This window comes from Neofelis nebulosa, chromosome 8, assembly GCF_028018385.1.
Source record: "Neofelis nebulosa isolate mNeoNeb1 chromosome 8, mNeoNeb1.pri, whole genome shotgun sequence".
NCBI lineage: Eukaryota > Metazoa > Chordata > Mammalia > Carnivora > Felidae > Neofelis > Neofelis nebulosa.
This window is the reverse complement of record NC_080789.1, coordinates 25,877,908-25,901,245: the sequence shown is the minus strand read 5'-3', so window position 1 is coordinate 25,901,245 and position 23,338 is coordinate 25,877,908. Positions and strand designations below refer to the sequence as shown.

The window sequence follows — 23,338 nt, the reverse complement described above, 5'->3', positions numbered from 1 at the left end:
GTTGGCACTCAAAAAAAATAACTAAATAAAAATAATGTAAAACATGCTAAGGAAATATCACATGACTCCCAATTTGTAAATTATTCCTGAATTCAAAAAGCAGTTCTTCCCATTTGAGGATGGGGCATGCTTGTGGTTAGTCACAAGCCAACCTGAAGTTAAACATTTGTAAATCAATGACTGCCTATCTCCTCAAATAAATGAAAGCTGTAATCATCTTGGCATCAAGAAAAGGAAAGAGAGGGGCGCCTGGGTGGCTCAGTCGGTTAAGTGTCCGACTTCAGCTCAGGTCACAGGTCACAATCTCACGGTCTGCGAGTTCGAGCCCCGCGTGGGGCTCTGGGCTGATGGCTCAGAGCCTGGAGCTTGCTTCCGATATTGTGTCTCCCTCTCTCTGCCCCTCCCCCGTTCATGCTGTGTCTCTCTCTGTCTCAAAAATAAAATAAACGTTAAAAAAAAAATTTAAAGAAAAGGAAAGAGAGTCAAGATTGTTCTGGGACTGTTTAAGTGAGAGAATATATCCCAATGAACAATTTTGTTGTGCTCTGATTTGAAAATATTTTTGGGTGATTAATGGGTGAATTTATCAAAATGTAGAAATTATCTCACGCAAAAAGGGTGCTGATACCTAAAACATTAATCAGATATTTAACTTCTACTTTATAAAACTGATGCTCTCCCCTCCTCTTATTTCCTAGAAAAGGAAATAAATAAAATGCTCCTTACCTTGCTGAAGGCTACCGTGAAGACAATTGACAAACGTTGCTAATATAGTTGCCACATTCATCACTTGCCAGCACTGGGCAAGACCAAGAGTAAAAAGTTCATTCCAATAAGCTTTCACCAAAGATATGCTATTTTCTTGCCTATTAAAATAAACACAACACATATCAGATATTAATATGTATTTTATAAACTTTACAACTGATTCATCTATTTAAAAATAAAATATTACTTAACTAAAATTATTCTAGAAGGACCAACTGGGCATGGACCTGGTCAATTCTGTCTTATATAATGAATAGCAACTGATGAGGAAGGCTTATAAATTTAAATATTAGCTAGCTTACTAATTAATCAGCCAGTTTATAAGAACAGTTGTAGGTAGTATTGCAAACTAAAAGTTAGGGCTTTAATCCCACATTTCATGGAAACAGATGGAATATAGATTATTTAAAAAAATATTAAAAGCAAAAGCATACACTTAAAAACTCTCCCAAGTTTTCTTTCGGTTTAAATTCAGGTAAGTGCTTTTTTATGTAAGGGTAACTAGAATGATTTGATGATAGGTAAGCAACCAACTTCCTGGGAGAAATGGTTTGTTCTGTATGTTTCAGATAGGATATTAGTATCCCTATAAATGAGATACCTAGGGGTGCCTGCTCATGCTCTGTCTGTCTCTCAAAAATAAATAAATGTTAAAAAAAATTTTATTTTTAATTTAGTTTTATTTATTTAAAAACAAAATATTTTTAGTGTTTATTTATTTGTGAGAGAGAGACAGAGTGTGAGTGGGGGAGGAGCAGAGAGAGAGAGAGGGAGACAAAGAATCCGAAAGCAGGCTCCAGGCTCTGAACTGTCAGCACAGAGCCTGACGCGGGGCTCAAACTCACAAACCACAAGATCATGACCTGAGCCGAAGTTGGACGCTTACTGACTGAGTCGCCCAGGTGCCCCCAACTGCAATTTTTTTTTTAAACGAGATAACGAGGATTTTACTAGGAATAATGAAAATAAGGTCCTTTCCTGAACTTCTGAATAAGAAATTTCAAGAGCATGAGGGAGTAGAAAAAAATATTGGAATAGAAGTCAACCAAGGTTTTTAAACCTACATCATCCACTGATTATCCATTTGAAATCTGGCTAATAAGATTCTCAGGTCTCAGCTGCTTAAGTATATAAAATGAAGAGACACTGTATGTCCTACACCCTGCTCAGTTACTACAAGATGTAAACTTAAGAGTTAGGTGAGTAGGGCAAAAAATAAAGTATATGCCAGGTAGTATTCAAGGCACTGGAAAAATAGCAATACATAGGATGGATTAAGTCTGCCTCCACGAAAAAGATAAACATAGTAAAGAAATATTATTTCACATATTTTATATAAATATTATACACACATGCATATAGTTATACACACATTAAGTTAGTTTCAGGTAATAAAAATTCTCCATTACTATAATAGGATGATGCATCAAAAAATGGGGAGTGTTCAGATAAGGTGGCTAGAGAAGGTCTGTCTGAAGGGCTGAACATGTGAGTAGAGAAAGCTGGGAAAGAATTTAAAAAACAAAAACATGTAGGGCAGTGCCAATTTGTTTTGCAAATCAAAATTTATTTGAAAGTGAAGTTTAAATAAAAAGAAAATCAGTATTTTCAAATGTCCATATAAAAAATGATGTAAAATTTCAATCTTAAAATCGAACAAAATAAAAGAGAACAAAATACTATTTTCATGTATCAGAAAACAAGGATAAAAATCCAGAATTGAGGAGGGTATGAGAAAATAAGAATTCATTCTCACACAAGCACTGCTGATGTATTAACTGGCTCAACATCTTTTTGGAGGACAATTTAATAGTACCTATCTTTCAAAAAAATAGAACCTATTTTTCTATAGGTTCAGCAACCTCTTCGACTCAGCAACTCCTTTTGTAAGAACATATTTTATAGAACTACTCAAAGCAGGCAAAAGTATACATACAATGCAACAATGCTTATTGTAGCAGTGGACAGAATAACAAAGAAAACTAGCAAGAACCTAAATGTCTACTAATAAGGAATAAGTACGTAAATAATAAATCCTGTAAAAGGGAATACTAGGCAACCACTAGGAATAAATTTACATGTGTTGACATAGGAAGAAATCCATCATCTAAGTGTAAAAAGAAAGGCAAAGCATATGATATGTAAGTATATATATGATTATTATTTCCGCACGGAAAAGATGCGGTAGGATGCCAAACTGTTAATATTGGGGTTAGTTATCTCTGGAGAATGAAATTTTACTTTATGTTTCTATACTCCAGTATTTATTTTTTTGTTCATTTATTGATTTTGAGAAAGGGAGAGAATCCCAACCAGGCTCTGTGCTAACAGCACAGAGCCTGACATGAGGCTTGATCTTGATCCCACGAACCATGACATTATGACCTGAGCTGAAATCAAGAGTCTGATGCTTAACCAACAGAGCTACCCAGGCACCCCCTGAAGTTTTATCTTTATTTATTTTTTAAATATTTATTTTGCGAGAGAGTGCGTGTGGGGGAGGGGCAGAAAGACAGGGAGAGAATCCCAAGCAGGCTCTGTGCTCTCAGCAGAGCCCAATAGGGGGGTTGATCCCACATGCCATGTGGAGTTGGATGCTTAACTGACTGAGTCACCAAGTGCACCTGATTCTGAAGTTTCCAAGAGGAAACAGTTAACCAAAGTAATTAGTGGACACAAGAAAGGAAAATGAATACAGCCAACAGACCAAAAAAAAAAAAAAAAAAAAAAAAAAAAAGAAAATCAAAGCTCTTACTGGCCTGTGCTATACCTAGTACTAAGAAAGTACTTTGACATTGTCATAGGAGATTCAGAGAAAAGGTTAAGGAGTAACTTTGCAGAGGGTGAGGAATAACAAAATTGTTTTGAATACCTTAAGGGAAAAATGGTAAGTGGCAATTGAGAAATAAGCCATATTATTTTGTTTCCAAAGGAAAAGAGCTAAATATGGAGATTAATTCTGGAAAGATATCTATATTTACATCTTCATCCAAAACAAAACCCAAAATATCCTTGTATTATAGTTAGCCATGCTTTTCAAATATGTTTTCAGAAAGTTCATTAGGAAAGGAAAACAGGAAGTCCTCTTTAAAAGGAAGTTCCTGAAAGAACGAAGGAAAATGAACACTGATAATCTACTTTGCAGCAGTACTGCAAACTACTGGGTCAGGTAATTTACATTCATCATTCTCAGCTAAGTAGCCTATCCAGCAAGAAAGCATTTCTGCTTCTAATTTACAGATGTAGAAATGGAGCTGTTAATTAAGTAGCAAAGCTAGCAGATAAATAAATCCAGCATTTGAACCCAGGTGTTCAGGTGTTCAAAGTCTATGTTTTTGTGTAATTCACAACAAATTTTAGCAAGTAAGATGCTAAAGTGCAATTTCACAGTAGACTCCCCATTTATAGTTAATATTTTGTGATGGTAAGGGCATGTTTGCTGTCAACTTTCTTCAGTTAAAAACAAATGATTATTATAATCACATAATAGTACCTATTTTCTTTTTTTCTTTTTTTTTTTTCAATGTTTTTTATTTATTTTTGGGACAGAGAGAAACAGAGCATGAACGGGGGAGGGGCAGAGAGAGAGGGAGACACAGAATCGGAAACAGGCTCCAGGCTCCGAGCCATCAGCCCAGAGCCTGACGCGGGGCTCGAACTCACGGACCGCGAGATCGTGACCTGGCTGAAGTCGGACGCTTAACCGACTGTGCCACCCAGGCGCCCCAATAGTACCTATTTTCAAAACATCTTTCCTTTGAAAAGCAAAAGGAGCTGGACAGAAGTAATTAATGTACCAGGTACACCGAAAGCAATGCCCGTGTTGATAAATAAAAGCACTAGGTTGCATAACAGTAAGTGGGTCAACTTCTTTTACAAATAGGTAGAGGTACTTGTCTCTAACTATTGTATTATACTGTTAAGTTCATTAAAATATGTACATAGTACTCATAATTAGAGATCAGATCATCGTTTACACTATTTATTTTGATAAAGTAACAGGACTTTGGAAGTCACTTATGCCCGGGGATAACATAACCATCTGTCTTCTTCACAAATAAACACAAGGCATTGTACTTTACCTAGCAGCATTTGTTTGAAAGGAAGGCATGGTCCTTAGAGAAAAGTAGTCAGTGATAGGGCAATAGAACTGGTTTTAAACCCACAGCCATAGTAAACATTACTTTGTTTCAGCGGGATTTAAAAAGATTCAACTTTAAGGCTCAGCATTTCATGGAAGGTTTCTTGAGTTACTCAGCAAATAAAATCTCCTATAGCAAATAGTGATGGTTTAGAACTTTTGGTTATATGACAAGAATCTAGGTAGACGGGACTGCTGACAAATCATGCCAAGTGCCCATAACTGAACCTACTACTGTGTAGTCATCTAAATTATGCAGATAGAAGTGAAAAACAACTGAATTCCTGTAAGTACTGAGACTTCAAATCTTGTAACAGAAAAGTAATATCCTTGTAAAGCATAAAGTACTATAAAATACAAACAGTATTAACCACCTACTGTTTAAGATTCTTGAAACTACTGTTCCCTTCCATTCAAGTAAGTTATCAACACAAACTCAACTTTTAGAAAATGATTAATGTTGCTTATCTGTTTCTGTCTATAATTAGGGCTTTGTTTCCAAATTTTGTGTCTGTAAATAAAAATGCAACGAATGTCAGTTTCTAGGAGATTCAGAGTAGTGTTTATTACCACACAACAGGATTTTCCACCATTACTACCTAGCCTTCTTCCATCTGATTAAATCAAATTACAAATTAGATGCGTATAGTTAAGAGTTTCTGTAGCAATTAATGGCCTCAAATACTATACCAATGGTTAATTCTAATTGCAAGGAATCCTGTGGCTGTTACATTGAAACCAATTTTCAGTACAGGTCACAGGGAAATGTGGCTGCCAATGTAAAATTGTATTATGATTGGAAATCTCAGGCTTTATTTTTGGTTTCTTTAACATTTGGAGAATGTTTCCATAGGATAATCAAACTTAATTTAACAGAAGTACTTAAGATCAACAGTGTTATAAGGTCAATGGTGTTATATGTAAATTTATATATTTTAATTTTTTGTTAAAAAAGACTGAAGTAATTCTGAAAACTGTTATTTTGAGAGAAAGGGCTAACAATAGTTTTGTTTTTTTTTAAATTTTTTTTAACGTCTTATTTATTTTTGAGACAGAGAGAGACAGAGCATGAACGGGGGAGGGGCAGAGAGAGAGGGAGTCATAGCATCTGAAGCAGGCTCCAGGCTCTGAGCCATCAGCCCAGAGCCCGACGCGGGCTCAAACTCGGACCGCGAGATCGTGACCTGAGCTGAAGTTGGACGCCCAACCGACTGAGCCACCCAGGCGCCCCTTAAAGGTTAACCATTTAAATCTGGCTTTCAATCTATGTAATTGTATTAGTTAAGTACTGTGATTTAACTTATGGTATATCCAACACTAAATTATAAACCAAATTATCGTGGGGTTTCTATGTATGCTTTTTTTGTTTTTTTTAAATCTTTATTCATTTTTGAGAGAGAGACAGCTTGTGAGCAGGGGAGGAGCAGAGAGAGAGAGGGAGACACAGAATTGGAAGCAGGCTCCAGGCTCCAAGCTGTCAGCACAGAGCCCGACGCGGGGCTCAAACTCACGAGATGTGAGATCATGACCTGAGCTGAAGTTGGACGCCCAAACAACTGAGCCACCCAGGTGCCCCTCTACGTATGTTTTTTTTTTTTTTTTTTTAAATTTTTTTTTTTTTTTAACGTTTATTTATTTTTGAGACAGAGAGAGACAGAGCATGAACAGGGGAGGGTCAGAGACAGAGGGAGACACAGAATCTGAAACAGGCTCCAGGCTCTGAGCTGTGAGCACAGAGCCCGACACGGGGCTCGAACTCACGGACCATGAGATCATGACCTGAGCCGAAGTCGGACGCTTAACCGACCAAGCCACCCAGGTGCCCCTCTACGTATGTTTTTTAAAGTCATGACTGAGATATGCTTCTTAGTTATATTAAAAAATATTCTTTAAGAATAAAGGATGGGAAGTCATTGCTCCTATTTGGCAAATGGGAGAACAGATGTATAGGATATGAAAGTGTATTGTTTACGAAATCATATTGGTGAGTAAGGTCCTGTGACTAGAAAAACACTTTTTTAACTATGAGCTTATTTTTCCATGGTCTCTTTGTCTCTTCATACTAGTTACTTTAAAGCAATCTAAATAAGCCTGGCAAATTTTAGGTAATATTGATGGAATACAATTATTGATATGTTCCTCAGTGGTAGGTACTTCTAAATTATCAGAGTGGTACTATGGGGTTTACATTTTCTTCCCCTTCCCCACTTTTTGTAACCACAGTTGGAAAACAACTTTTTCTACTTTTAAACATATTCACTGTATGCAAGTTTCAGCTCCTTATTAACATGCCTGAGATGAACACTAAACAGGGGGTGGGAGGGAAACAACAGCCCAAGACATACCTACAGCCTCCCAATCTTCAGGTCAAAGATGGCCTATTTCAAATGCTGGCCATGATTTATCAGCTCCACTGCACACATTTCATTTGAATTATTAACTCAAATTATGAAACATGGATACCGTTCCTACATAAAAAATAATATAATACTAATTGCCATAATTTGTCATATAAAAAACAAAACTTTAAGTTATAATGTTATACCATTTTCTTCCCTTAATGCAAATCCATCCAATAAAAAAGTTCTTGCTTAGTGTATATTTGTGCTATAAAACCACATTTATACTCAAGGACTTTAAAACACTTACCCTAGAGCCTGGAAGGAAGGAATCGAAAGTGCCCAATGCATTGATAAGAACAGCAGTCTGGAAGCAGACTCCCCAATGTAGTGCACATTCAGGTACTCAGGCATAGGAGAAGGCATGGTGAGCTAGCGTGAACAGGGACTGAGGTAAATGATCTTATGACAGTTCTAAATTATAATTTCTTTGAAAAATATAAACATATCACATAAGTTTGATATAGTCACCAAAGGCAAATCTTGAAATAATCCAAGTCACTGAATTTTACAGCTAAAAACAGGATTTAGAATGAGTAGATCATAGCTGCTAACAAAGCAAGATTTAGACAAGCAGAATCCTACTTAATATCAATCGTGATAGTCTTCGGTTGTGTTTTTATTAAAAAAAATTTTTTTTAATGTTTATTTTTGAGAGAGAGGGACAGAGTGTGAGCAGGGGAGGGGCAGAGAGAGGGAGACACAGAATCCCAAGCAGGCTCCAGGCTCTGAGGTATCTGCACAGAGCCTGACATCCTGATGTGGGGCTCGAACTCATGAACCGCAAGATCATGACCTGAGCAGAAGTCGGACGCTTAAATGACTGAGCCACCCAGGCGCCCTTCTGGTTGCGTTTTTAAAAGTTACTTTCTGTCTTGGTCTAACAATGTGCTTTTTTTTTTTTTCTTCTCTTCCTTTATTAATAATGATATACCACAAATTCAGTTGAATGAGCAATCTTGTATGTTAAATATTCCTTTCATTCAGGCTGTGGGGAATAACAAATTTAAATCTTACACAATCAGGAGAATAATAAGTGAACTGGGCCTGCTGGTGCCATCTGGGCAGTGCCTACTCCCAGATAAAGGGCAAGCTGTGACTCAAATTCCATACATTGAAAACATATGTCAGTTTGGGCTAACGACTGCCTGCTCTATTTTTCAAAGAGCAGGTCCTGTGTGAAATCTCCCCACTTAATAACTACAGGTAAAACAAAATGTGTCTGTGGCTATAATACAGTCAGTTTGTACTGCTGACCTTAGGTAGTGATTTTATTTTATTTTTTAAAGTTTATTTATTTATGAGAGAGAGAAAGAGTGCGATCGAGAGTGCATGAGCAGGGGAGGGGCACAGAGAGAGGGAGAGAGAGAATCCCACGCAGGCTCTGCACTGATAGTGCATGACCTGAGCCAAAGTCAGATGCTTAACCAACTGAGCCGCCCAGGTGCCCCTCAGGTAGTTATTTTAAATGCACACCAACTGTTGAAAATAAAGATCCCACATTAAAACACTTCTAGGGGCGCCTGGGTGGCTCAGTCGGTTAAGCATCTGACTTCGGCTCAGGTCATGATCTCACGGTCCGTAAGTTCGAGTCCAGCGTCAGGCTCTGTGCTGGCAGCTCAGAGCCTGGAGCCTGCTTCGGATTCTGTGTCTCCCTCTCTCTCTGACCCTCCCCCATTCATGCTCTGTCTCTCTCTCTGTCTCAAAAATAAACGTTAAAAAAACACACACATTTAAAACACTTCTAAAAGAATTTTTGAAAATCTTGTTAAAGAGCACTTTTGGGGCTCCTGGGTCACTCAGTTGAGTGTCTGACTCATGATCTTGATTCAGGTCATGAGGTCTGTGGGTTCAAGCCCCATGTCAGGTTCCGTGCTGACAGTACAGAGAATGCTTGGGATTCACTCTCTCCCTCTCTCTCTGCTCCTTCCCCACTAGGGCTCTCTCAAAATAAACTTAAAAAAAAAAGAGCACTTTCACTGCTATAAATGAAATGTAATTTCACCCATAAGAAACACTAACCTAAATTTCTATTACTAAGGAAAATCCTCTATGCTATAGACAGTCTACTCTGTAGACAATTAAAATTAGTGAGATAAACTGAGATGTAATAGCATTGAAAAAAAGTACCTCACAGACATCTAAGTAGAAACAACTGTGAAACAGTCTGTAGATGACCCAATATATGTTAAAGAGAGAGGGACAGTGTGTGTGTATGTGCACATACATACATATGTATATACAAAAAGGACAGGAGGAAATCTACCACACACTTAACAGTGGCTACCTTGGCAGGGGTGGGGTAGGTGGATGTACCCATATGTATTTTTCTGGGGAATGGATATATAACTTTAATCAGATTCTCAAAGTTGTCTGTGATGACAAATGATCAAAAAGTTTTCATTAAAATGATATAAAAGTTCTCCATTTTTATAAAAATGTAAAAATATGAACTGCCTTTGTTCATTAGTATCAACAATTGGCTTACCTATTTACAAATGGTGCCAACTAAGAAAACAAGAGAAATTAACAGTTGAAATTCTATGCATGGGAAGAATGAATTCATGTATGTATGTATGCATGTCTGTCTGTATTTATTAAAAAATATTTTAAAGTAATCTCTATACCCAACATGGGGCTCAAACTCAGAACCCTGAGATCAAGAATTGCATGCTCCATTGACCGAGTCAGCCAGGAACCCCAAGAATATTTTTTAAATGCTTGAGAAATGTTTACTGGAGTAGTCAATTAAAATGCCATTATTTAAGACAATTCTTAAGAAAACTGTAGGCAAGCAGATATTAAACATTTTAAATGTAATTATTAGGATGCAACTGTTTCTACACATAAGTATACAAAACACAAACTGGGAACTATCATACCTTTTCAGAATTGCCCAAGGTGATTAGGGGGGAAAAAAGCCTGAAAGATTAGGGGAATTACCAATGATTACTAGTTTTAGGGGGGGAGGTGTAAGATGCAAAACAGTAATTGTTTAAACAAAACAGATTAAAATCACTTTAAAAAAGGTAAAATAGTTACAGTATTAAAATTAGATATAAGGGTTAAAAGATACAGATGGACCTCGATTGATACAATAGTGGTGGTAATGTTGAGAATTTTCTGTGCTTTAATCAGAAAATTGAAATCATTTGCAATATAAACTAGAGGAATTCACTATTTAAAGTACTGCCATGTTGTGTCATAAAGAGAAGACATATCTTATATCTGTTTCACATCCTTAATTTTCTTAAAGCAAGATATACCTCTAGCATTATGAATCAGTCAGTTATGGCTGAAGAAACAAGAATTTATTTGACAAGTCTTTTAAATTGCAAAGACAAAGATATCTTCCTCTATATAGAGAAGATAAGTTTCTACTATAAAGATGTTAAAGAGATTCCCAAAAATGCCTGTGAAATTTTAGGTTTATAAATGAATCATACACATTGAATTTATTCACATTTAATATATTGAGATGATTTTTACAACTGTTGACATCAACTAGGCTACTCATTTTAGAAGTTCCTTGTCTACAATTATCTTTCTAGTAGTTTCTGTAATTCTGATAATAGGCTAAATGATTTGAATTGAGTTAGGAGATCTGAATTCTACTTCCCACCAGTCACTAATTAGTTGTGTGACCCTGGATTACACATTATAATATTATAATTCAGCAACCACTCACTGAGATCTTGACAACCCCAAGATCAAGAGTCACATACTCTACCAATTGAGCCAGCCAGGCACCCCAACTGAGATTTCATTGTGAGGTATGAAGTGCTCAAGTCTCAATATAAGAATAAAATGGAAACAAAATAAGCTATAGAAAGGGCTAAAAAAGGGATGGCACGCCTAAGAAACGACAGGCAACAGAATCAGAATGTGGAATGTCCTAAAATGTCATGAGCTTGGATCTCAAATGGGTAATGGGAAGCTAAAGAAGGCTTGCTGGGTAGCAGAGTAACATAACCGGATTGATTTTTAACACACATCACTTTGCTACCAGGGCACAGGACAAGATGAAGAGACTGGAAGCAGAAATATTACTGTAACAGTTTAAGTAAGAAATTTTAAAAGGCCTTGAAATATGGTGATAAAAATGAAGAGGAAGGGAGAAATGAAAACAAAAGAATAGTTAGGATTCAACTAGGGAATGGAGGGGAGTAGGATGGGGGGGGGGGGGGGGGGAGAATGATGATGACTCCTAAACATCAAACATGGTGACCAGAAGGATTGTGATTTTCATTCTGAGATGATACAGAGCAGAGAACAGTTTTGAAAATCACCTACCTCTGCCTCACACACTTATTTCTAACTGCAAATTCTATCCACCTTGATTCTTTGTGTAATCACAATGCAAGAATCAAGAATAAAGTACACGAAATCACACCAAAAACTGAGTTTAATAAAAATGTTAAATATTTCTATTGTCTTAGATTCTCTGGAACCAAAATCCAAGTTGCATTATTAGACTATTTCTCCTTTCTGTTTTGATTGCTTTGAATAAGACTCTGAAAACCTCCAAATCGTTTTTCATTCACAAAATGACAATAAAAATCCGAACCTTAACAATGCACACATGAAAGCACGCTGCAAACTACACAGTACATAAAAATGCAAGACAGGAACAAAATGTTACTTAGCCCAGATATTAAGAGACTAAGTGAGTTTCTGATTACAGATGTCAGGTTTTGAAACTCATGACCATAAAACGTCAATGAGAAAGCCAACCATGACAAAGTGCTGAGCTGGGAAGTGTGGGAAAACGGAAAATCTGCAAACAAGACTTTCACAAAGTCTGCAAACAAGAATCAGAGAAAAAAGGAGCTGTTTTTTGTCTGGGGAGCAAGAAATTTCAGTGCTTATTCTGAGGATACTGAGCACAGCAGGTCAAAAACTGCACAGAAAAAAACCGATTCTGGAGAGAGGAAAAAAAAGTTCTAATTTGCCTAATTTGTCTGTCCATATCAAATATTTGAAAGAAAAATTTTGAGGACCAACAACAGTAAAAAAAGGACTACTTCTACATTTCTATACACTTTTTCCTTGTAATCTTCTTCCTTTTACCCACCCTTTCTTCCCATTTAAATCCAAAGGTAGAAAATAAAACTAAGATGACAAAAGCAGGTATTTTATTTAGAATAAGAAAGAGCAATGGTGGTGGTGGTGGGGGGGGGGGGGGCTGGGTGGCTCAGTTGCTTAGGTATCAGATTCTTGATCTCAGCTCACTTCATTATCTCATGGTTTGTGAGATGGAGCCCCAAGTCAGGCTCTGTGCTGACAGCGTGGAGCCTGCTCTCTCTCTCAGGAAAAAAAAAAAAAAAAAAAGAGCAAGGTGGAAAAAATCAGTTTTGCTTTGCTCCACCTTTGTCCATAGCTCCTGCTATAATTTTTTAAGGATAGCATTGATTATTCCTATTGTAATTTTTAATAGTCCCCATAAAAAGTTTTTGTTTACAGTACAAATAAAGCATTTCTAATTTTTTTCATATAGATTATCTTTGGTAAAATTTTACATGAAGATTGGTTTCACTGATATGTTTTACTGATTATACAAAGTTACAGCAATTATTAAGTCACTGTGAATTTTCTCTGTGGCTATTTCTACCAAATCAAATTTTATAAATGTAAATTTTAAAATATGCAGTTTTAGCCAATGCTAGATTTGTGTTATTTCTACCAGTCACACAAACATTTATTTGATAACTGTGTATATTTTCATTAGAAATCCATGGAAACTTATAATCTACGGTAAAGTTAGTAGCAATTTCCTTCAGATATTCCAGGACTTGCTATGATTGCTTTAAATCACTTTGCATATGATTTTCTAACAGTACTCATAGCTAGTAAAGATAAAGAATGGTTAAAATGGAGGGATCAAAACATCAAGATCTTAATGTAGGGCCTCAATGGTTAGTTAGTATTACTATAGCTGTAGTCCCAACATTATCTGCATGACAAATCAAACACTACAAAATTATTTTCTAATATTCTACATGTATTGTTTCCATCCTACATGTATTTAGGAGAGTAAAAAAGGAACTACAAATGTACCTCCTCCAAAATGGTTAAAAGCCAAAAGTTAAAATGTGTTAACTAATTTTTACCTTCTTAAAATAATACTGAAAGCTAGCTAATTGGGGCAATACAGAATAATGGAGTTCTCTCTGGGTCTTACATATGGCTTTGCACTAAAGTAGTAGGAGGTGGGCACTGAACAAAACCAGGGTATTCAATATATCATGAATGACAATACTAGTGTTAACAACAACGGCAACACCCAAAATTTATGTCTAAATGTTCTAAAACCTAGCTTTTATAGACTTAAAATCATGAAACGATATTATAACCATGATTTATAAACAGGATGCTTTAATGAGCTATTATTTTATAGAGTCAAATGTGTATGTTTTAGCTGCTATTTTGAATTCTATCAGGAATATTTCTGACTTTAAAAGCACAACAAATATACTTTGATTTTTGAAAGGAAGATTAAAATCAAAATGGTAACACAACATAAAAATTACATAAAAAATATATGGAAATACCCTGAAAGCTACGTGTGAATCGCTGAGAAGTGGCCCCTCTTTTTCAATGTAATTTATGCTTGAGTCTCCGGCAATTAGGTGTACGCTTCCTTCCATGCCTTCTACTGTGTTCTGACAGGCTGTGCTCTCTCCAGGATTCAATGCTTTTGCAAGAGTATCAAATGCCCTATAAGGAAACATCAGATGCTGTGAGCTTGGCCAATCTCCACAATAAAATAAAAATTCTACATAAAATTCTGGAATTAAGATTTAGGCCTTAAAAAAAGAGTTTAGAAAACAAACCTTTGGAGTAGCACTGAGTACTCTATTTCAGTGATAGCTATGACTGTCTCCAAAAGCAACAAATTAAATTTCAATATGTATACTATGAAAAACTATATTAATGTATTATCAGAGAACTAAAGTCTTTAAGAAATCTTATGTAATTATGAGGAAAAACCCTTATACTTTGGTCTAAAAATATGCTTTTATGTTATATGTTATGTTATACATATGATAGTACAAGATATTAGCCCATTTACGGTACAGAAGTTATTTAGAAAGAACAAGGGCAAGAACTTATGTCAACTTTACTATATTCTACACGACACAAAGTTAGATTTTATTTAAAAATTCAGAGAATATTTTAAAATTGTGTTAACACAGCTACATCTGAACTGTAAGAATTTGAGATTACGATGGCAAATAATGAACTAATGTTAGCAAATAATTACTTAAAATAGCCCTCCATATTTTTCAACGAGAGGCCTTTTAGAGTTTCTTAAGATTTCAGGTTCAACAAAGTACTTATTGAGACTCTTAAGTGCAATTTCCTCAACATTTAGATAACGAGCAGTGTAAAAAAGCCTGAAGAGATCTGGGTTCTACATCTCATGTATTAATATCAAGAGAATGAAGAACAGAATTCTGATACGAGTTTCCTGAAGCATAATTTAAAATTGTAGTTTATTCAATGAAGTCATTTATTTATTTATTTTTAAGTAAGCTCCATGCCCAGCGTGGAGTTCAATGCAGGGCCTGAACTCACAACTCTGAGATCAAGACCTGAACCACCCACGCACCCCTCAATCAAGTCTTTTAAATCTATTTTCATCATTAGAAAGTGGTGGGGAAAATGAACATGACTGCCTGGGGTAAGACAAATGTTTAAATACACAGAAAATAAAATAACTGAAATGTCAGACCCAGATTATCATCTTTAGTAAGAGAAAAATTCCTAAGTTTTATGATTACATTTCTAATCTTATAATATTCATTTATTGCTCATTATTTAGAATGCAACCTGCTAGATAACATTTTACACTGAATGTAGTTCATTCAGTTAAAACTTACTATGCTTTAAATTTTGTAAGTCTAATAGAAATATCTGTTTTCTGAAACTTCTGTAAATGGTATTCAACATAAAAATATTGTGGGGTGCCTGGGGGGCTCAGTCCATTAAGTGCCCGACTCCCGTCTTCAGCTCGGGTCATGACCTCGTGGTTCGTGAGTCTGAGCCCCACATTGGGCTCCATGCTGACAGTGCGGAGCCTGCTTGGGATTCTCTCTCTCCTCTCTCTGCCTATCTCTTCCTCTCAAAATAAATAAATAGACTTAAAGAAAAACATAAAAATGCTGTAAGAAATACTAATAATTGAGATCAAAACAGGGGCGCCTGGGTGGCTCAGTCAGTCGGGCGTCCGACTTCGGCTCTGGTCATGATCTTGCGGTCCGTGAGTTCGAGCCCCGCATCAGGCTCTGGGCTGACAGCTCAGAGTCTGGAGCCTGTTTCGGATTCTGTGTCTCCCTCTCTCTCTGACCCTCCCCTGCTCATGCTCTGTCTCTGTCTCAAAAATAAATAAATGTTAAAAAAAAAAAAAATGTTTTTAAAAGATCAAAACAGACCTTACCTTGAAACATCACCATTAGTCTGCATTTCTTGATGAAATTCACACAAAGAGGTATCACCATTACTTAAGCTTTCAATCATAGATATTTCATTACTATTCTGAGAAAGATCTTTACTTTTTCCAAGGTTTGCTAATGATGTAACCACACTGGCCAATGTACTTAAATCTCCCTGACATGATTCAGCCTTAAAAACAAAAAAACAAACAAACAAAAAAAAAAGATTAAAATCTGCAAACTGGTACTGGTGAACATTTGAGTCTGAAATACTCAATTCTAGATTATAAAGTGCCAAAAGTAAAGAACTCTAATTAAGATGAATGAAACCTAGAAAGTAAAACCAAAGAGCTTTGAGGTTTTAGAAACTTTTGAGGAAAATATAAATTTAAAAACATCAGGTACATTCCCTAGGAAATGTTTATACACAAAAATTACATTAAAACCAAAAACTGCACTTAATGACTAATCTATTCACATCAACAATCCCTTCCTCTGTAAAAGGATATTAGATGATCTTTTAAGTTCTTTTTAGTATTAAAATCCTGACAATTTCCAGAACTTAAACTATACAAACAAAAATTGTATAGAATGTATTAAAATTATTATTGAAAAGAGAAAAAAAAGTAAATGTATTATTGAACAGAATTCCTAGATACCAACTATTACCAGCCACTTTGTTAAATGTGTTAAATACCAGGGACCAGGTAGGTGAAAAATCTCTTTACTAAGATAATATTGGCTTTTGGTATACATTGTATATTTTCCCATTTGTCTTTAGTTTTTATTTTTGTTAATGACATATATATTCTTTATTCACTAATTAGCTATAATTATTTTGTCAAAAAGAATTTTCTTTCCTTAACTCTTTGACTATCCAGAGATACAATTTCTGTACAAAAGGCAGGTAAGTGCTTGGTTGTTCTTCCTTTTATCAATTTTTAGAGCAATGAGCCAATGCCCTTAGTAACCTCTAATGGTGACAGATGAATTTTAAGTATCATTTTAAATTCAAAGATTTTTATATATTTGCTATGTTTAAATGCATTATTTTTTTCAATGTTCAAATTATCCCATCCTAACCTAATGAGAGTCCTTTCAATTGCCTTCTATGGCCTATTGACAGAATCCTTTAATGAAATTTTAATTCTTCTTTTATGGTTTTTAGTTTTAGTGTTTTAATCCTAAGAAAAGACAGGTTTCCTTGATGTTTCATGTTATATCAATTCTTTATGTAAAATTGATTTTGGTGAACAGAATGACAAAATGTTTGCGTTCCCTAAATTAATGAATGGTCCCAGAATCATTCAGAGTAACCTACCAGTTGCAGAGTTCTTAAATGGTTACTACTCATATATGTATTTTATTTAAACCTCAAAACAACCCTGTGAAATAGGAATCATCATCCCTTTATTACAGACAAGAAGAATTATCCACTGTCACTCCAGTCTGATGGAGAAGACTATGCTCTAACCACTGTTCCAGGCTTCTTAGAACATAAGTAAAAAGAATTAACATTTTTAAGTGTTTTTTCAACTAAAACTTCAACAATTATACATTCTCTTGTATTTCATTACAGGTCTATTGAGCTAGATTTTTAAGTTTTTGCCACTGAAGACTCTTAGGCAATGTGAAAAGGCCTCATCTTGTGACTTGCCGGTTTTGAGACTGCTTGTCAGAAACTTCCCACAGAAGGTTGTTATTACAATTTTAATACAAAGACATACAGAGAAGTAGTGTCTGGGCAAATAGTAATTTCTCAACAAAACTTAGTTCCCTTCTTCTCCTAAAAGAGTTAATCATGTCAGTGCAATGGTAACTACCGTCCTAAGCTTGAATCATGTGCACAAGGCTAAGTGCAAAATATATGGTAAAAGGCCAAATCTCCCCACTCAATAACAACATGCTATAAAGCCCAACCTGTAAGGTTGACACTCCTATTGGCCCTATTTTACAGATGAGGAAGAAAAGTAAAACACTGAGAGGTCAAATAACTTGCCCAAGGTTATGCACCTACTAAGTGGCAGATGAAATTTGATTCTAGAGCTCAAGTATAAAGAGTGCCTTAAAAGTATCAAATAACAAAGGGGCCGTTAGGTGGCTCAGTCAGTTAAGCATCTGACTTTGGCTCAGGTTCTGATCTCCTGGCTTGTAGGTTGGAGCCCAGGTGTTGGGAGTCTGTGCTGACAGCAGGGAGCCTGGAGCCTGCTATGTCCTGTCTCCCTCTCTCCGTGCCCCCTCCTGCGCTCATGCCCTGAGCTCTCTCAAAAGTAAATGAATATTTAAAAAAAAAAAATTTTTTTTTGATACTTTTTAGTATCAAACAACAAATGTATGATAAATCTGGCCATAATTAGGATGACCAGATCACATTACAGGCTGAGAGAAATACTAGTCGTAGGCTCCCTAAAATCTGTTTATAGACATGAGTCTTCAGGAGAAATTTTTGATTTTTGTTCTCAGAAGGGTTTCTGAACACTACAGAAACTCTACATGTTCCATCTAAATACACAACTTTTTTTCCTTTAGACCTCTTGCTCAATAAAGAGGAGTCCCAACCTCTAAGAGAACCCAGATAACTTAGATATATAATGAGTGCTCTTGGACTTCTATTCCTACTCTTGACTCAAGTCAATGTTTTGAATAACGCGTGCTAGAAATTTCCCTTTACTTGAAATATTTTAAGTATTTTGTTACTATAAAATCTGTAGGACAACATAAAAGGAATATTATGAATTTTGTACTTAATATAAATTATTCTTCTGAGGCTTTCTATTTCAAGGTGAAAGAAGCCTAGAAGACTTGTCTGTCACTCTCACATTGAAGCTGTACTTGTCCTCCTGGAATAATGAACATTTCTACTGATAGTTATTCATATACGAGGACCCACAAAATGGAGGCCATCCTGGTCACAAATCTAAACCCAAGTCAGCATGCACATATAGGAAACACCTGTCAAGGAAACCTAACATACACCAATCACGATCTTGCAACTCTGCCAAGTTAGCTCTCCTCACCCTAGAAAACAAGACCCACTAGCCTTAGTAGGAAACCTTCAACTTCCTAGGCAATAAGGCCATTTCCACATTCTGCTTCTAATGCTCTGTAAAACTCACTCTTGCCCAAAATCCCTTGGCAAGAGTGCTCCACTGTTTATGAGGCACTGTGCTCTGCTGATCTATGGATTCTTTTGCCTTGAATAAAGGCATCAAACTTGTTCCTAAATTGTTTTAGTTTTGTCATTTGACACTATCAAATAGTTGATAATTTATGTTAAAAAAAAAAACACAACAATTTGTAATAGGGAATACTTAAGACCAGATCAACTGACCAAATTAATGGAAACTAAAAGGAAAAAATATTAAAAGCTTAAAAAAAATTTAAGCTTTAAATTAATTGCACTACACACACCTTATCTGGTGTCATCAGCACAGTTGACTCAGTTTTTATTCCAGACTGGTGAATATTCACAAACATTCCTGAATCTAACAGTCCTGCTGACCTGTAACAAACAAGTATAAATTTTAGCCTTAGTTTCACTGGGAAGAAAAACAAATGACCAGCTACTTAATGTGGTTGTTTGTGTGTGTGGTTTTTTTTGTTTTTTTTTTGTTTTTACTATACCTTGCAGTTTCACTATCTGTTACAAAAGTTGGAGTTGCAGCTAATGGGCTTCGAAGGTCTTTTCGGATGTAGATTTTTTCTGTTGAAGCGGCACAGTTGGAAGATTTTTCTCGAGATACTTCAATGGGTTTTCTTTCACACTGAACAGCTACAAAAATGCATTAAACTATTACATCACAATGCAGAATTTATAGGCAATTTTAAATGTAACCTTTCGGTCAGCAATTCTGCTCATGGGAGACAGTTACCATAACTGAACTCTAAAGACAATCATAATCTTTAGAAATTCTTTCCAAGCCCAACAAAGTTGCTTCAGAATAGTAATTTGCATTTCTCATTCTCTTTTCTCTTCCTGATCTAGCTGTGGTAGAAATGTAGAGAAACTCTTATTTTTTAAAAGCTCACTGTCAAGAAGGAAAAACTAAAGTCAGGAGTCTCTCACCTATCTATATGAGAGTTAAAAATATTTAATTAAAAACAAGACTAATAGAGAGCCACAAAAGACTAAAATTAAATCTTATTTTAGTTAAGGGCAGGGAGATTTTTGAGAACTAATTCAACTGTTTAATCTTAATTTATAAAATATAGGTAATACATTTCACTTATTTATAGGAATTTTATTTCATAATACTTAAGAGACAGTATAATGTAGTTGTTAAATGTATATTTTCTGAGGGAAAAAACTGCCAAGATTCAGATCCAAGTTTTGCCACTTATTAGTTGTGTGACCTTGGGCAAGTTATTAAATCTGTTTACTCTGATCAAATGTAAAATGTGTAACAGTTGTACGAACTGCAGAGAATACGTACGTTCTGCTATGAGAATAAATAAGTTAACTCATATGTTATACACAGAGTTAGGCATGGTAAGAGCTCAATCAATATCAGCTATCCTGTTTATCATTTTAGGAGTTTAATCAAAAGCTAGACTGGTATCTAGTTAGTTGTGTTTCTTAAAAAACCGTATTCAAACATACATACATACATGCAAAGCGGATAGGAACTCAACATCTGTTGAACGAATAAATATTACATGCATATGTACACATTTCTATGTTGTTAGTTGGGAAACTGTAAATGAAAAAGCACATATATTTGACATACTGTGTTAATTTTGACATACTTCTAGTTTGCCTGAATCCTTAAAATTATTCTCTCCTTTAAAGCTAATACATACAGTCTTGTCTCATTCCAAACGCAATACATCTCTGTAACCTGCAGTATTGACAGCGATTTCGATGGTGTTTATTAATAATACAGTCCTTTGATCCTCGACACGAATAAACTAAATTTTTTCGGATGCTTCTTTTAAAAAATCCTTTGCAGCCTTCACAGGTTACTGCTCCATAATGACGCCCTAGAAACAAGATGTTTAAGAAAACACAAAAGTCACATATTTTAGAACAGAAATGGAAGTAAGCCCATTTCTTCCCTTTAAGTAACAATATATGTGATGAGACAGATTTTTGAGTTTCTGACATGAAAAAAAATTTTAAGGAGTTACTAAACAGAATGAAACCACCATATTCTTTGATAAATATATTAACCAGTATGAATTTTTAATTTTGGTATTTTTTTAAGTTTGTTTATTTTGAGAGAGAGAGAAAAGAGAGCATGAGTGGGGTAAAGGCAGAGAGAGAGAGGGAGAGAAAGAAACCCAAGCAGGCTCCGCACTGTCAGTGCGGAGCCTGATGTGGGGCTTGAACCCACAAACCGTGAGATCATGACCTGAGCTGAAATCAAGAGTCAGATGCTTAACTGACTGAGCCACCCATATGCCCTATGAATTTTTAGTTTGTAAGTAACCTTAACAACAGTATGGAAAATTTCACAAAGAAAAGAAGCAAAACCATCCATAACACCATGATATGTAAAAACTATTTTCACTTCTGAGATCACTTACAAATTATAATTCTCATATATTATATAAGGATATTTTATTCTGAAAACTATGCTCTAAAACAAGCACACTAATTAGTATTTGAGCTAATCTCTTCTCATTGTGGGTTCCACTTTTTAAATTTCTGGAGAAATGTTATACTTTGATTAACCTACCATTTTATAAATGATTTCTTTGGCACAACATTTATTTATGTATTTAAAGTTTATTTATTTTTGCAGAGAGAGAGAGCAAGAGAGCGAGGGAGCATGAGTGGGGGAGGGGCAGAGAGAGAGGGAGACACAGAATCTGAAACAGGCTCTAGCCTCTGAGCTGCCAACACAGAGCCCAATGAGGGGCTCGAACTCACAGACAGCGAGATCATGACCTAAGCCAAAGTCGGATGCTCAACCGACGGAGCTACCCAGGTGCCCCTGGCACAACATTTATTAAATTGAACATACTCTTGGGAAAAGCTGTAGTGGAGACTTTTGTAATGACGCTATGGAAAAGATCAAAGATTACAAAAAACAAACGAGGCCCTTAAAGTATATCCCACTGGCACATGGGTGCTTTCCTAGCATAAAGTAACAATCAACATAACTACAATGACATAACCCTGATATTAGACTCGGAGAAATGTCCGCTCAGCTGTGCACAAAATTAAATAAAGGGTAACCAGAAATTTTTCATCTTAGTAATTCAAGTTACTCTCTATCCCTGGACTAGCAACAGGACTCAACAGGTAAGTAAACAACTTAACATTTATATTATTAAGGACCACAACTCATTTTTAAGCAATTCCTTTGACAAACCGGTTTTATATTTAAAAAAAATTCCACTTATTCATTCAGTTTACATTTTAAAGGAAAAACTGCTTTTCCTAATTCTTCAAAATATGCATTTTATGTCATTGCAAGACCAAGTCAAACTGCATTCAAGTGAAAAAAAAACCTTAGGTGAATAAAAAACTTGGGGATAAAATCGGTTACATTTCATAGGCTTCAAATATGGACCATAACAATGACATCCTCTTGGGGCGCCTGGGTGACTCAGTCTGTTAAGCGTCTGACTTCAGTGCAGGTCATGATCTCTCCATTAGTGGGTTCAACGCCCACATCAGGCTCTGTGCTGACAGCTCAAAGCCTGGAGCCTGCTAAGTAAGGTTCTGTGTCTCCCTCTCTCACTACCCCTCCCCTGCTCAGCTCTGTCTCTCTCTCTCTCAATAGTAAACATTAAAAAAAAAAAAAAAAAAAATGACATGCTCTTTTTACTTTCAGAAGAAGAAACGTGGTAGTGTGGTAGTTACAACACAATATATATGGGTTATTTTTAAATGTTACCTGATGCTTTGTCTCCACATACTACGCAAAGATCAAAAACCTTATTTGGTCCTTGGTCTGGAGAAGAATTATCTGTTAAGAGCTAAAGAAAACCCCCCCAAACAAAAAACAAAACAATAGTGTGTTAATAATGCTCGTAAGTAAAAAGTAGAAGAATATTCAGTCTTAATTATTGCTTTCTTTCAAGTTATTCTGAAACTCTGAACTCTATTATACATATATATCAATTAAACTATTCTTATTTTTCTTTATGTAAGTAAAAATATCAATGTTATTACAAAGATAGGAAGAATACATTTTAAATTCTCTATAACACTCTAATTTAACAGACTATTAAACACACAAATAAATGCATGAGTATTTAACGTATCTTACCCATTAAGCACTTATTATTCATTCAACACATCAAATGATTGCAGAAGCTATCAGCCCCATCATGACATCTGTCTTTGAACAGCTCAAAAATTTCCCACATGACTAAAATAAGCTATAATAGCATAAAAAAGATAACTGATTTTTAATAAATAAATATTATTTTGAGAGAGAGAAAGAGAAAGGGACAGAAAGAATCCCAAGGAGAGTCCAAGCTCTCAGCACAGAGCCGGATGTGGAGCTTGATCCCGTGAACCCTGAGATCATGACCTGAGCCAATATCATGAGTCAGATGCTTAACCAACTGAGCCACCCTGGTGCCGCTGAACTCTTAAATGGAAAAGGGGTTGAAGTTTTTGTTAAAGTATTTAACTTATA

General features: G+C 35.6%; 1 protein-coding gene across 6 annotated transcripts in view; it reads right to left on the bottom strand.

The window, feature by feature from the left end:
• Positions 1–23,338, bottom strand: part of NR2C1 (nuclear receptor subfamily 2 group C member 1) — a 47,433-nt gene that overhangs the window by 7,742 nt on the left and 16,353 nt on the right. For all 6 annotated transcript variants that reach the window (XM_058741767.1, XM_058741764.1, XM_058741765.1 and 3 more), the window contains 8 exons: positions 22,589–22,670; positions 20,544–20,723; positions 19,368–19,515; positions 19,155–19,245; positions 15,749–15,933; positions 13,860–14,025; positions 7,559–7,680; positions 727–866 (listed from right to left, as the gene is read on the bottom strand). In XM_058741767.1, coding sequence (XP_058597750.1) covers positions 727–866; positions 7,559–7,680; positions 13,860–14,025; positions 15,749–15,933; positions 19,155–19,245; positions 19,368–19,515; positions 20,544–20,723; positions 22,589–22,670 — 1,114 coding nt within the window. The remainder of the gene's footprint in view (positions 1–726; positions 867–7,558; positions 7,681–13,859; positions 14,026–15,748; positions 15,934–19,154; positions 19,246–19,367; positions 19,516–20,543; positions 20,724–22,588; positions 22,671–23,338) is intronic.